The sequence below is a fragment of the Carassius gibelio genome, chromosome B13 (assembly GCF_023724105.1).
Source record: "Carassius gibelio isolate Cgi1373 ecotype wild population from Czech Republic chromosome B13, carGib1.2-hapl.c, whole genome shotgun sequence".
NCBI lineage: Eukaryota > Metazoa > Chordata > Actinopteri > Cypriniformes > Cyprinidae > Carassius > Carassius gibelio.
The window spans coordinates 5,159,900-5,174,212 of record NC_068408.1 but is presented as its reverse complement, the minus strand read 5'-3'; the positions used below and the strand labels follow the sequence as shown (position 1 = coordinate 5,174,212).

The 14,313-nt window shown below is 36.7% G+C and overlaps 1 protein-coding gene across 1 annotated transcript in view; it reads right to left on the bottom strand.

Moving 5' to 3' along the window:
- The window catches only part of LOC127970304 (MAM domain-containing glycosylphosphatidylinositol anchor protein 1-like), a 183,599-nt gene extending 171,107 nt beyond the window's left edge, over positions 1–12,492 (bottom strand). Inside the window, exons 1-2 of the mRNA XM_052572802.1 lie at positions 11,718–12,492; positions 9,923–10,012 (exon numbers count right to left, since the gene is read on the bottom strand). Coding sequence (XP_052428762.1) covers positions 9,923–9,989 — 67 coding nt within the window. The 5' untranslated portion in view covers positions 9,990–10,012; positions 11,718–12,492. The remainder of the gene's footprint in view (positions 1–9,922; positions 10,013–11,717) is intronic.
- Positions 12,493–14,313: the final 1,821 nt, after the last annotated feature.

Here is a 14,313-nt window from a genome sequence, read left to right as displayed (position 1 = left end):
ACTAAATGTTTTATCTATTATTTCCTCAGTGAGAAAAAAAAAATCTTACATTAAAAAAAATAATATATATATATATATATATATATATATATATATATATATATATATATATATCATTTTTATTTTACTTTTTACCAGTAGTGTAAGAAAATATTGCTTGTATAAAATAAATAAGTCATTTAAATAAATAATACATTTATTCATATTTACTTTGACCTCCTGAGGCTGACAATCCATATTTTCCAAAGGTTAACCACCTCCTTTTGCTGAACATTGGTTGAAAGCAAAAAGATAGAAAGCAGAGTGTATAAGAGTCTTTAAAATAACTGGCTATGGAATATGATGAGCACTGTTGGGAACGTTACTTTAAAAAAGTAATTAGTTATAGTTACTCACTACTTGTTCCAAAAAGTAATTGAGTTAGTAACTAAATTACTCTATAATAAAAGTAACTCGTTAACAGGGAAAGTAAGTATTTGCGTTATTGTAGAAAAAAAAAAAGAAAGAAATTGATAAATGTCAAAGAATGTTGTTTTTTTTTAAGCAGTTTTCACAAGTCATTTAAAATGAGTAGGACAGACATAACTTTCGATATTTATTGCACGTCAACAGACAGCAAGAGTTTTATCCTGCACTTCAAGTATTATCTTTGTAAGAACAGTGTTTTTGGCCACTAGCTTTGGATGCGTGTGACACACATTATGTACACATTACATGCACGTTCTTGCCTTTGACCACATTTAATTTGAATTAGTGCTTATATCTTCACCTTGAAAATGCCAACTTTTCATCGGATTGCTCCTGACTCGCCATCTCTGCTGCTGCTGCGAATCTCTGTGTAGCTGAGCTGTTGTGTGTTTGTGTATGTGTGTGTGTGTGTGTGTGTTTGGCGCCACTGATAAAGTGGCGCCAAAGTAAATAAAGAAACACAGTGCAAATGCTCACAATATGGGGAGAAAATAAAGAATTTTTTTAAGTGTATTTTGCAGCACTTTATTTGATTGTGTTGTGAGCATTTGCAGCACGCGTGTTGTCAAACTGATTAAGTTGTTTTCTTAATTTGAGCCCTCTTGGCCACCATACAGTGCAGTAATACAATCTTTCATCAATTATTCAATGCTTCTTACTTTTGCATTTACTTCTAGATTTATATATAAAGTTGCTAAAACAAAACATTTAAACTACTTTTCTTACTTTATCACAAACATTCTAAATTAAAACTTACCATTGACAGAAACAGTCAGGTCTACTGCCCTTTCTTTTGCATTTAAATCTTTATCACAAGAAATCTTGCGGTTCATAAAGAACTTTAATTAAGAACTTTAAAATTATTGCCTTGTTTATAAAAATAAAAAAATACAATTTATAAACTTTAATGAGGATCCGACACTGCCTTGATAGTGCAAGTGACTATTCGTGTGTCAACTGTGCAGCTCACTTTAGAGCAGACGTGATGTGATTTCAAGCCATTTGCATTTTGAGAGAGAAAGAGAGAGCGTGCTGTGATTCATTCACGCTGTTTGTGAAATTATGTCTTACAGAAACTTTTTCAAATTACTTTATAAGTTATTTAATGAAGAAATATGAATTGTACCTTACCTAAAGCATTATAATTATTTCAGCCTTTTTAGAGACCACCGATCAATTTTCCCAAAGAGAATATCGGCCAATTGTGATCTGTAGCCGATCCATCCGAGCACCCAGAAATATAATATTATTTAATTTGGGGTCTAAAAAAGTTATGTTTTCATGAAAATCACCTACATAATAAACATAAGTCAAACAGAAAACATGCATTTGAGTGATCTCACACCCCTACAGCCCCTACTCACACACACACACACACACACACACACGCCCCAGTTCTGCTGTGTAGTGGTGCTAAAGCATTAATAATGCAGAGCTGTTTGGAGGAGGTGCTGTTTATTCTGCATGAAGAACGAGAGGGAACAAGAAAGAAAAGAGTGAGCTGTACAGAGAAGTTTAGGTAAAGAATCAATGATCGAGGTGAGGAACGCGTGAGCTGAAGGCAAGAAACGTCTGAGGAAGAAGCACTGACAGACAACAGCAGGAACAAACAGATGATAGATGAATGATGCTGCTCTGAAAGACTGAGGGACACACAGACAGGAGAAAGACAATCTGTGGGCCGACAACTCTTTCTTCCTCCAACCAGGCAACATGCTCAATTCCAAAAAGTTACGCTGCCTCCGTGTGTGAAGCGTTCCCTGTACATATGTCAGTCCTGTGGGTTGTCATTACCTCATCATGATCTCATCGTAACCTCCTTTGGCCGCGTCGGGGCCGGCTACTAAAAGCATGAGCAGACTGTAAACACATGCAAGGGGGCTTTGGGAATAGGCCTCTGCTGGTAGATGCCACAACCACATCAATATGTGGGCAAAAAAGCATATTTTTCTGACTAATTAAATAAAAGCAACAAATAAATTCCAAAACCGCAACAAAACAAGTAAAGACGAGAGCAACGGGTCACATACTTCTGGAAGAGCTGAGATTGGAGATGAACTGTGATGCTCACCACTTTCTCCAGGTATATAACAGCTTCCTGAGTCTAGCTGGTGAAAACAAATCTATTTAAACGTATATAAACAAAGATATACAAAGAGAGAAATGTGGATTAAATGTGAATCATGCTGTCAGGGTTTGATATTAACAACTACTTTAGGATGGAAACTGAGGCAAAAAAGAAGAGCCGTTCAGGTCAAGTTAATCAAGTCGGTAAAACCATGTGAAAGAAGTTTAGATAAAACAGATGAGACAGTCAGATGTGCTGCTTTTACTTTGTTTCCTGAAAATTAAATCTAATCGTGCAGGATTTTATTTTGAGACCCTATGATCTCATTGCAAGACTTTTACATTTTGACCACATAAACATTGTACCTTATAATACAGTTTGGTTTTTGTATCTAATCTGCCTTGGCAATGTAAAACCAGCCATTCCAGAAATATGAGCATATACTACTTCAAAATGTAATCAAGATACTTTACAAGATACAGTAAAGTATTTAAATGTCTTTAAAATAAGTTGTGCTCAACAAGGTTGCATTTATTTAAATAATAATAAAAGAGTATTTTTTTTCTATTTGGATATACTGTAAAATGCATCATCACTCCAGACTTCTGTGTCACATGATCTTCAGAAATCATTCTAGTATACTGATTTGCTGCTCATGAAACATTTAATATTATTATCAATGTTGAAAAAATTTGCTTCTTAATGTTTTTGTTGAAACTGTGAATTTTTGTATTTATTTTTTTAGAATTCCATGTTAAATAAAAACCTTTTTTTAACATTATAAATGTCTTTACCCTCACTTTTGATCAATGTAATGCATCTTTTCTGAAAAGGGTATTCATTTCTCTTTAAAAAAAAAAAGAAAAACCTTACTAACCTAAAAACTTTTGCACAGTAGTGTACTGTATGTTACGGGATTAGAACATGTACTGTAGGTCAAAGGTCCCGGGCTGTTGTGGCGCAGGAGATAATGTATGGCAGACTAAGTGAAAAGGCAAGGAATCCTATGAATGACAGACTCCAGTTTCTCTTTCTGGAGGATTCTGATAAACAGGGATTACAGGGCAGTTTCTGACTGACAGACAGCAGCCATCTGCTTCTCAAACCCTTTCTTCCAGTCCACACACTAACTACTAGGAAAAGCTAGAGGTGGAGAAGCGTTCCTCCTCTCAACTAGATACCTTGAACCAAACTGTGATTAATGAAATTTGACACGTTATATATACACATGATGTCCACAGGCAGGTGGACAGAAGTACACCTTCTGTCTATATACTCCTGTCTCTCTTCTTGACCTTTCCACCAAATCACTTCCTGAACAAATACCTGCCAGTTTCTCACTGCCAGAAACTGATGTTTTTTCCCCTCGACCACAAAAAATACATACACACCTCAAACAGAGATGAATGAGAGGAGTCGTGTTGTATTATTGAACACAAGAGCTGGTCTGAGAGAGAGAGAGAGAGAGAGATAGAGAGATAGAGAGAGAGAGGGGCCTTGGTTACTAACAGAGAATTCTGTTTATATATTGAATTATGCTGTACCAGACATCTGCACTTTCGAATAGATCTCTCATCATGTGACGTTAAAGAAAAAGCAATGAAAGGAATATGTTGAAAATGCCACTAAAAACAGTCTAAAATTAAATCTAATCACACTAAAAATTAAGCTTCTTTGTTTAACATTTGAACATAGTTGTGACTGGATTCAGATTACAGTAAAACGAAAGTTACACAATTATTTTTACGACTGAACATTTCTGACATTTTCAAAAACTCAAATACTAGTTCTGATCTCTAATAAGTTCACATGCCTTTGTAATTGCAAATGCTTTTAAAATGCTTCCTTGTTTGACTCGTGGTTATAAAGCTCTGTTCAAGAGCATTTGACATGACAAAAGTATCCAATGTGAATCCACTGGGATCAGACCTAGCACTTGAGTCCTTGGAAGTGTTAGTATGCAATGTAAACTAGTACATATTGCTTATCCCAGGGCATAAAGGAGTTTTAAACTGACTTTAATGGTCTTAAAGGGTTAGTTCACCTGCGCAAACAGTTGTACGGCTTCATTTACAACTGTGAGGAGAAGCTAGATTCAAGTGATTCAAGTAAGTTTTGAATTTGGATATTTTTCTTACAAAAACGCATCGATTCACACCAGGAAGTGTGCAAGACAATTTTTTTGTATGCGCTTTTTATTAAACTTCTCTTGGACTGATGCATTGAGACACCCGCTGACAGGCAAACAGCTTGAAAGATCAAAGACAATTTTTAAAATAACTCTGACTGGATTTGTCTGAAAGTCATATACTTCAGGGTGAAACTTCAGAAGGAGTAATTTATGGCCTAATTTTCATTTCTGAGTGAATTAACCCTTTACTAACATGCTTAATTTACTTAAAAATATAGTTTTTAACTTAATAAATATCATTTTAATGTATAATACATTTTATTTAGAAAATAAAATAATTTTAATATATCATAATAAATATATCAAATAAATAATTAAAAAAATAATACAATTTAAATTGTACTTTTGATTGTCACTGGGACAGTATCATCAAAGGTACACCACTGTGCCTTATTTACCACTAACATTGCAAATAAATTCCACAATGCAAATATCAATGTCTTTAAATTAAATTAAATTAAATTAAATTAAATTAAATTAAATTAAATTAAATTAAATTAAATTAAATTAAATTAAATTAAATTAAATTAAATTAAATTGAATTGAATTAAATTAAATTAAAAATTAACCCAGGATATAACCCACACTGTCAGAAAAAAATACTTCACAATCGCAGCTTTGATGCCATCCGCTGAATCTGTGCTTTTCAATGGTGTGGATATTCTATGTCAGGCTTGAAGAGATGTTGCAAAGTCAACGGTCTGAAGAAGAAAGATTCGGAGGAATTGGCATTCAGTGCTGCTTTACAGAAGCCAGACAGCCAACCACTATTCACACACTCGAACGCTGCCGCTATTTCCCCCCAGCATCCGTGCACCCCATACTTTCAGAACCACTGCCTCAAAGTAATAATATTCATACTTTAAGCACTAATGTGTACCCTTTAAGATGCTCATTTGCATCCTTTAGGGGTAGATAAGGCACAACAGTGTAGCTTTGAGAGTACTGCCCCTGTAAAAGCAGTTACACCCCTAAAGTTGTCGTTTTACTATTTTCTCTGGCAGTGCAGAATATTATGAAATGCCTGTAGTCTTTTTGGATAGTCTTTGATGGTATCTTCTTCCCCCTGCCCAGATTCTCATGCATTAGTCAAAGTATGCCAACTGTTCACTCTCACAAACTCTTTGTCATGTCCGCCTGTGGACAAGCACACATCACCTTCTGTCCACTCACACTGCGCACATTTACCCACACTTCTTTGTGTTTGCATAACCATTCACCTCTGACCTATATCCAGACGTAAACCAGGTGAAAATACACTGAGTTGCTTTCAGTGTCATAAAATTCAGCTTCAGGGTTGATCGCCATTGATCCCCGGAGAATCCCCTTCACTGACACATACATGGCATGGACAGCTAAAGCTAAAATAAAACTGCAGTCACCATAAGCCAAACATGCTGACCCACAGGTTAATAGAATTTTAGCAGAGTGACAAACACACATACACATCAAAACTACACAGTAAATAACTGAAGCAGAGAACTGTAGAGAAACGCAGTACAGATGGGAAGAGGAAGATGAAAAGAGTGACAAAGCAGAGAAGAAGGAGAGAGTGCATGACAGGCCATGGAAAAAAGCAAGCAAGAGAGATAGTCTGATGAGATAGTAACGAAACCATTCAGCTGCATGGAGAAACATACTGGATTCAATGAGAAGAAAGAGTGAGAGGAGGGACATTAACACACAAGAGACACAGATCTTCTGAGAGGGGGGACGCCGAAAACTTCCAACAGAATATTCAGGACATATTTGATCCCAAAAATTAAAAGAAAAAATATGATTTGCTGAAAGAAAATGTCAACATGAAATGCAGTTAACAATCATAAAAAACTGCCCAATTATTTGAGGCAGGAATTTTTAAGTTGGCTGAAATAGAAAGTTGTTTGAGAAAATATATTTTTAATAACATACACAGATTATTTATGCACTGTAAGACCAGAAACATTATATTATAATTTAAACAGGGTCATTATTCAAGTTGATTTTTGCATCATTTTAGTATCTTTTTTTACAAAGATAACAATACATTACTGTATTAGCATTAATTATATTACTATTTTTATGTTAAAACGTTAAAATGTTAAATATTAAAATGACACTTTTTGATTATTGTTAAATAATACAAATAGAAATTAGCATAGCCATAGAGAATAACAGGGATTACAAACAAACAAATAAAAAAATAAGTTAAGCATCCAGAGATTTTTGGATAGGGAAAAATACTTAATTATGTAATTACTGTCAGTCACAATGAAAAAAAAAATGTCTTAATAATATTTCACAATGCTTTTATTTACTTTAATAATAATTATGAAAAAATGTTAGTATATAATAAAATATCATTTTATTCTGTAATTATTTAAAAAATAATTACGTTTTTTTTTTTTAAGTTTGAAAAATAAAATAAAATAATCAACCTACATGACTTGGACATGTTTTGTGAGATGAATCCAGTAAAAGTAAAGCATCTGAACACTGATTAAAGTCACAATCCCAGAGAGTTAACAGCCCCCATAGCAGAGACATAAAGTGGGAAGAGGAGTGCGAGTGAAGTCTCGCTCACTCTGGGGCTTTGCCGCCCTTAATTAACTGAGCTGGCATTCTCTCTCGCACCATTAAGGAGGTTCTTACTCCGCTCCCAGCAAGGAGGCCTTCACAACAAAATTAAACTTGGCGCACTCGGATGACTAAAAGTAATAAAGACTAAAAAGGTCAGTCAACATTGTCTTACTGTGATTGGGGTAGAAACGCATTGCTTGACATTAATTTTAAAAGTCGGATGGCGTGTGCGTGATGAGATATGAAGATAAAAAGATGAGAGTGTGAGAGGAAGATGTCATCCAGCTACACATAGAGGACTTATAGAGGACTTAAAGAGCCACACAGATGGGAAATCAAAAATTACCTGTTTTACAGTGTATGATGTAGCTGTCCATCAGTGTAAACAATGTGCGAAGTAATTAAACCAAAAAGTACACGATTTATAAAGTTATTGGCTTCTAAAGTAAGGAATCGACTCTGAATCACTGAAACGAGTCGTTATAGATTTAAAATCTTTTACCCATCTCTATGTACGTCACTAGGAACACTTTGCATAATAATCTCCGCCTACCGTCTTGGGAGAAACGAAGCTCTGACCTGCCCCACCCCCCCACACAGACGCTCTGGTTGGTGTTATAGCATCATGTCGAGGAGACAGTGTGTTTTTAATTGTAAAGGCAAGTTTGTTTTATTTTCACTTCCAAAGAATGAAGATCAGAAGAACCAATGGCTAAAATTCATTTTTACCACAATACCAGAGCAGTACAACAAATCCCTTTTGTTGTGTTCACAACATTTCACTGCTTTTCTAATCTCGGTGAGTACAGCGGGATTTTCAAAGCGTTTGGCCATAAAAGAGGGTTCATTACCAACTTTATTTAGACCAACAAGCATCTACGAATCACAACGCGAAGTATGATTATGAAGTTATGTGTTTGTTTTCTCCCGAGCGTCTTATCAGTATGTGTGCTGTCTGCAGCCTTTGTCTGTGCTGATCTTCATTTAAAAACACGTCATTAAAATGAAGTGTAACAAGTGCTGCTAACAGATATTCTGTGATAAAGTAATCCATATGAAAACAACGCGATGTCCGTTTTTCACGTCTCCCTTCATTATATCTAATGTGACCACGCCTCCGCGCTGAACGCGCTATTCAGATTCAAACTGAAGCGCACGGCTTGAATACACCCACACAGAAGAAAAAGCAGCGAGACTGTTCAAGTTTTTTATTTTACTGTTTGCTTCGCGATGAGAGGAATAAGACATAATTCACCCCAAAAAGATGCAAACGCATTTTTTACCATGAAGTTGTGTGCGGAACAACCAATCAAAACTGACCATGTTAGTTGACCAATCAGAACACAGTATGCTACCGAAAGGTAGGGTTTAAGGAAACAGAAACTTCTGAACACCTTTGCGCGAACCGTTTGGGGATCTCTGAGAATTGAGGTAATTTTAAAATGATATTTTGACAAAATGACAATGTTTTTTAACCTTGGATGGATTAAAACCTATTGTACATGACTTATAAACAGTGATAGGAAGCTTAGAATTTTCATCTTACTGGCTCTTTAATAAAGTAAATTAATATTCTGGGTGAAATACAAGCATATAGTTTAAACTCATTCTGCAGTTTACTAAAAGACCACTCGTGGTGGACTAGCAGAATGCAATCTAAACAACCAAAGGCAAATATCACACATTTGCATTCTTTATTTCTTAAATGGAACTTAAACACTGCTGCTTTTACACAAAGATGGATACATTAGTGTAATGCAATGCAGATATTACTGAATACCACAAAAATGCAATGTCTTATTTGTGCCATCACGAATGTACTACACATAATATCGACGAAGATCCTACAGAGAGTGAATAATTAGAGTTCACCGTTCATTTGGTATTCGAGATTTTAACATCTTAAAAAAAAAAAAAACAAACCAAATAACCTTTTTTTTTTTAACATGGCATAATGTTCCAGAGGCTCTAAATGTTCTCTCAATTTGACAAACTGAGACAAGTGTTTCTCTCTTCACCGCACATTTAATTGAGCTCTTTAAAGTCCTTTTACAAACTGACAGTAAGTGCAGTAAATGCAGACGGTACACCAATATAAAAAGATTAATTATGCAAAGAAGAAATCATTTTTGGCAAGCACCGAGGTGAATGAGTGTCTTCCCAGACAGAAATTACTGCACATTTACGCGAACGCGACCTTGCAGCGTAACAAATGGAGAAAAAACGTGAATAACGCTACAGTCTACAATTATCATAATCATGTGATGTAATAAGAGTCTTTGATGAACGCTCCTAAAGATTTTTAAGTATTTATCCTACTTAAAAAATGGTCTAATTGAACAGAGTCATTGAGTTTGTGTTAATAGACTGATATCACTCTGCAAAACTGTCATACCTGCTTGCGATGACCTACTACTAGTTACATTTGTCATATCTGAAATTCCAACAGGCATAGCATCTCTCATGAGAGAGAAAAACTATGTTGGGATGTTGAATGTGCTGGAAACGAGTGTGGCACGGTCTTGTCATGCAGGAAATACCAATATCCTGTAACAGGATGCCCTGTGACCACTGTAGCACAACTCAGGTGAGACTAACCCACCCAACCCCTAAAAAGACACATATTTTCTCCTTACCGTAAACTCCTTGCGTTTGCACGTAGCGAAGGAATACAGAAAAGAATATAATCCAGAAAAGCTCCATCTTCAGGTGCGATCCCTCATTACCTGCAGGGAAAAACAAGGATAGCCCAAATCACTGCACAGGACACCACAGCACCGCAAGAGCTCAAGCGTTAAAATGAGTGCTCCTGCAGCCAGAATCATTCCATCATCATCCTCATCATTAAAGTGGCCTAACAAAACATTATTCACCGGTTGAAGTATTTTTATCCTTGCATTGTTCCAGTGCATGCATGCACGGGGGTTAAGAACAGACAATTCATTTGCCAAACCTTGGATTATCTGCAGATTACAGGAACTGTGCTATTGTTTGATGGGATTGAATGCGGCAATCATGGGTTATTTCTGAAATTGGTGGGCGGTTAAGGACAATCGAATACATGATTTATTAAACCTGACCGGAATTAAGTGTCATGCTGGTCAGGGCAAGAAAGACAACTTTTTGCTGTGAAAAAAAATAAATAAATCTCTATTTTGGTTTCTAGATTTCCAACCATCTTGGACCAGAATCAAAACCTGCTACCAGCAGGTAATATCAGTTTAGGGTGGTCAAACTGTTTTTTGTTGGTTTGGTTGATGTTGTTGTTTTTTTTTTTTTTTTTGTAAAATGGTAACATTAGCTTCAGCGAATGGTCATCTTAAACTGTTTTTCCAAAAGAGGTCTGAGAAATTATGTTAGAAGGTTGTTCAATCAACTTTATGACTGGTTCGGACTGTATTTGTTTGATCTAAACATCGAAAAGAGCATTTAGTAACTAATAGGCATTGACAATAAACAAATAATGACATTATTTAGCACTTTACATTTCACATAGGCCTACAAAACGCTAATATTTTACAAAATGATTAATAAATTTCAACAACACAGAAATCTCTAAAGAAATTCTTCAGAAATAGTCATTAAAAACACTTCAATTCTATTAGCAAGTAGGCTATACTTTGAATACATAGAGCTATACTACGCTACATAACTTAAATGTGCAATAAAACATCTTAAAGACAGTTTTAAAAAACACAAACGTTTTCTGTGATAAATTTGCCGCTTAAAAATATTTATCCTGACGAAGAGTCCTCGCGCAGCGTACTGTTGCTATAGTAACTGCCTCAGGCGACCGCGACTTCGAGGATGTCTATTGTTCTACTCACTTCTAAGTCTTACTTTTATGGTCATTAAAATGCTGTTAAAAGTTATATACGTGTATGTTTTTAAGACCCCCAACCACTGTTTGCCTTTTTTGAACGTTGAAGCCTGAATCAAGCGGACGTTGAACCCCCAGATGTCGCGATAGGAATAAACCTGTGGTAAGTGTAACGTTACTAGAAGCACCAGTTCAGCGAGGCATGTTAGTATAAGAATTCAAGAGTTAATAATATTTCAGAATTTCTCAACAGTCTGAAGTTTAAATTCATGAACACTTAGTCGCAGCTCATTTGAAATCCATCTGAACAGGTTCATACATTAATAATCTAGCAGCGCTAAAAGTCACACACTCGTTAGTAAGAAAAGTTCTCTCGTGTCTGGTACGCAGTATTAAAAGTGAGAATGTGTATCAACTTCTACCTGATTTTAATGTTAAAAATGAATTTCAGTTATGTTGTTTATGCAGTCTGGCTATTTGGGACTAAACCCGTGTTAAATGAGATGATGCGTTTTTAGGATACCTCACAAAACACCCCAGTATTTGGGTGTGGACGTCGAGCGTTTACATTTCAAAACCTCTCTAAAGAAAAAAAAACAAGTAGCGCCTACCTTTCTCAGTCTGTAGAGCGCTGCCTTTCGAAATAATTCCCTTAGAAAAGCACGACTTTCAGCAGAACGCTAGAGTTCCAGGTGTTTAGTTTGTTGCGTGCTCGGCGGGAGCGCGCCGGTGTCTCTGCGTCCAGAAGATGAAGACTAAATTCCAACACATTCTTCCGAGCAACTTCAGCTGAGGTGAAACTCTCGAAGGCGGCGCTCATCCACACATCCAAGAGCGAAATCGAGGAAAGCGATGTGATCTCCGACTGAAACTCTTGTCCTGTGATGCTCTCCTGTCAGAGGCGTGCTCGTCGGTGGCTCTCTCAAGAGTGAGGCGGATGGAGAGGTTGCGCGTCAGTGTGGAGATGCGCGCACAGATCTCACTGGGTGATGCGCGTCTGAGATCTGGAGTGTCTCTGCGTAAAGCGTGTCCAGGTCTGCTGATGTGGTTTATAAGAAGTGACCGGGGTCTAAACTGTATAAACTCTGGGCTTTTTCCAATAGTGTTTTGGTGGAATCTCCAGCTGCGCAGCTGCGAACGAAGGACTCGCCCCGGTTCCCGGAGGACCAATTAAAGAAGAAGAAGAAAATAAATCACAATGTCTCAGCCACCCCTCCTCTTTATTCCCCCTCTCTCCTCCTCCCGCTTTCTACTCCATCTCCCTTTCCATCAGTTTATCGGTGTCTGTCGTCACTGATGGTGCGGATACTTTTTGAACTGAAGTGCGCTGCTGCTCTTGGCCGATAGGTGGCGTGTTTGAGCTAATTATAATTCCAGAGAGCGCTCGCCATCACTCCTGCCCTTATTCATGACGGGGAAAAAAATCGTTCGTTAGTTCAAGAATCGAAAGGCTCTGTAATACGTCAGTATATTATATCAAGACATCGTGTAGGGTGTGTGGTGTCAGAGTTGTCTTGTGGTTTTGTTTCGAGGTGAATGTCACTAAAACATGTCTTTAGGTTACATGTGTTCAGGTAACATTTCACCTCAGATTCAAAAAGCAAAAAAATAATAATAAAAAAAAAAAAAAAAATCAAATATTTCTAAATATATTTTGCCTAATAAATACCTTTCCTTACTATGGAATTTTTTTCTCAAAATGTATAGACATTTTATTTTTTAACTAACGTTATTTATTTAATCATAAAAGCTAATACAGCAAACAGGGCCATAATAAATATACCTTTTCGTAAATGTATGACACATTCAGTATTGCAACATAAACACATAATCAAACACGCTAACTTTGGAATAAATTTGAGCTAATTCAAGCTAAATTAAGTGGTTTTCTTATGGTCATTACAAATATTACTTATGAATTAAAAAACCTGACTAAATAAAGTAATTTTAAGGTTTAGATCATAGATAGAAACACGCTCTTGAAAAGTTTTGAAAATTTCACAAATAAAATGTCTCTACCTGAATAGCTGAATTGTCCTTGGGGGCGGGGCTTTGCAAAGGGGGCGTGCCACTTGGGAAAAAAAGACAGTTTAGTGAAAAACTTCATTGTTACAGAAAACGTCATATTACCTGATGCATATTTCTAAAATAAGTGTGCTGAGACACCACACAAATCTCAGTGAAAGTAGAGAAAACAGTTTTTCTTAGATCTCAAATATAATGACATTAATGGCATTTTTATCCTATCAGAAACACTCTCTGGCCATCAATCGTTTTTCATGTCGGAGCTTGCTGACCTGTTTTTGGAGGGTGCAGTTTTCCAGAGAAGGTGAGTCAGTTTTAAAAATTTAGCAAAAAACTACATTTTCACTTTTTAAAGTGAGAGATAGTACATCCGAATCCAGAGAATTAACGCCATTCTCAAATCCACTGGGAAGCCCTGCCTGGGACGGAGAGAAATTAAACATCAGTTTAATGTACAGACAAATCTAGAAGCAGAAAATATGCTGAAATTAAAAATCAGTTCCAGGATGTACTGTAGAAGAGACCGCCAGTCTGTCTAAATCCTCCTCTCTCTCCCTTTTTCCGTCTTGCTCCCGTGTTTGGGAGACAGCCAGCAGCCTTGGCAAGGATCGTGAAGAGAACATCATAGTTTAGTTCATCACAGTAAATGTGTGTGAGAGGCTGGCAGAGCCGGACGGGCGGCTGACATGCCCGCTGCACGCCCCAGGTGTGTCCTCTCCTGCCCAGGGCTAGCGCATGGCACATGAAAGCAGGATGAGTGCTCTCTGGACTAGAGTGGAAGACAGAGAAATACTCTGGCCAAATGAATGTGTGAGCCAGGGGAATGCTGTCAGCAAGCATGTGTCAGTGTGTGGGAGGATGTCAGCTTTCCCAGACTCCTCTTGTGCGGGCCACAAAGGAGTACACTTCTCTTACTTCAGATTGAAAAATTTTCTCAACGAAACGTTAATTAACGGGATGCTCTGCTTACAGTTTGCATCGCCACAAATCCCTGGGTTTATTCTTGTTTATACATATTTAACATTTAAAGGGAAAGTTCACGCAGAAATTAAATTTCTGACATCACTCATCCTGCATGATTTTCTTTCTTCTGTGGGACAGAAAATGAAACTTTTGAGTAATGAAAAAATGGATGGTGGATTACTGTTAGTACAATAAAAGACAAAACAGCAGCATATAATT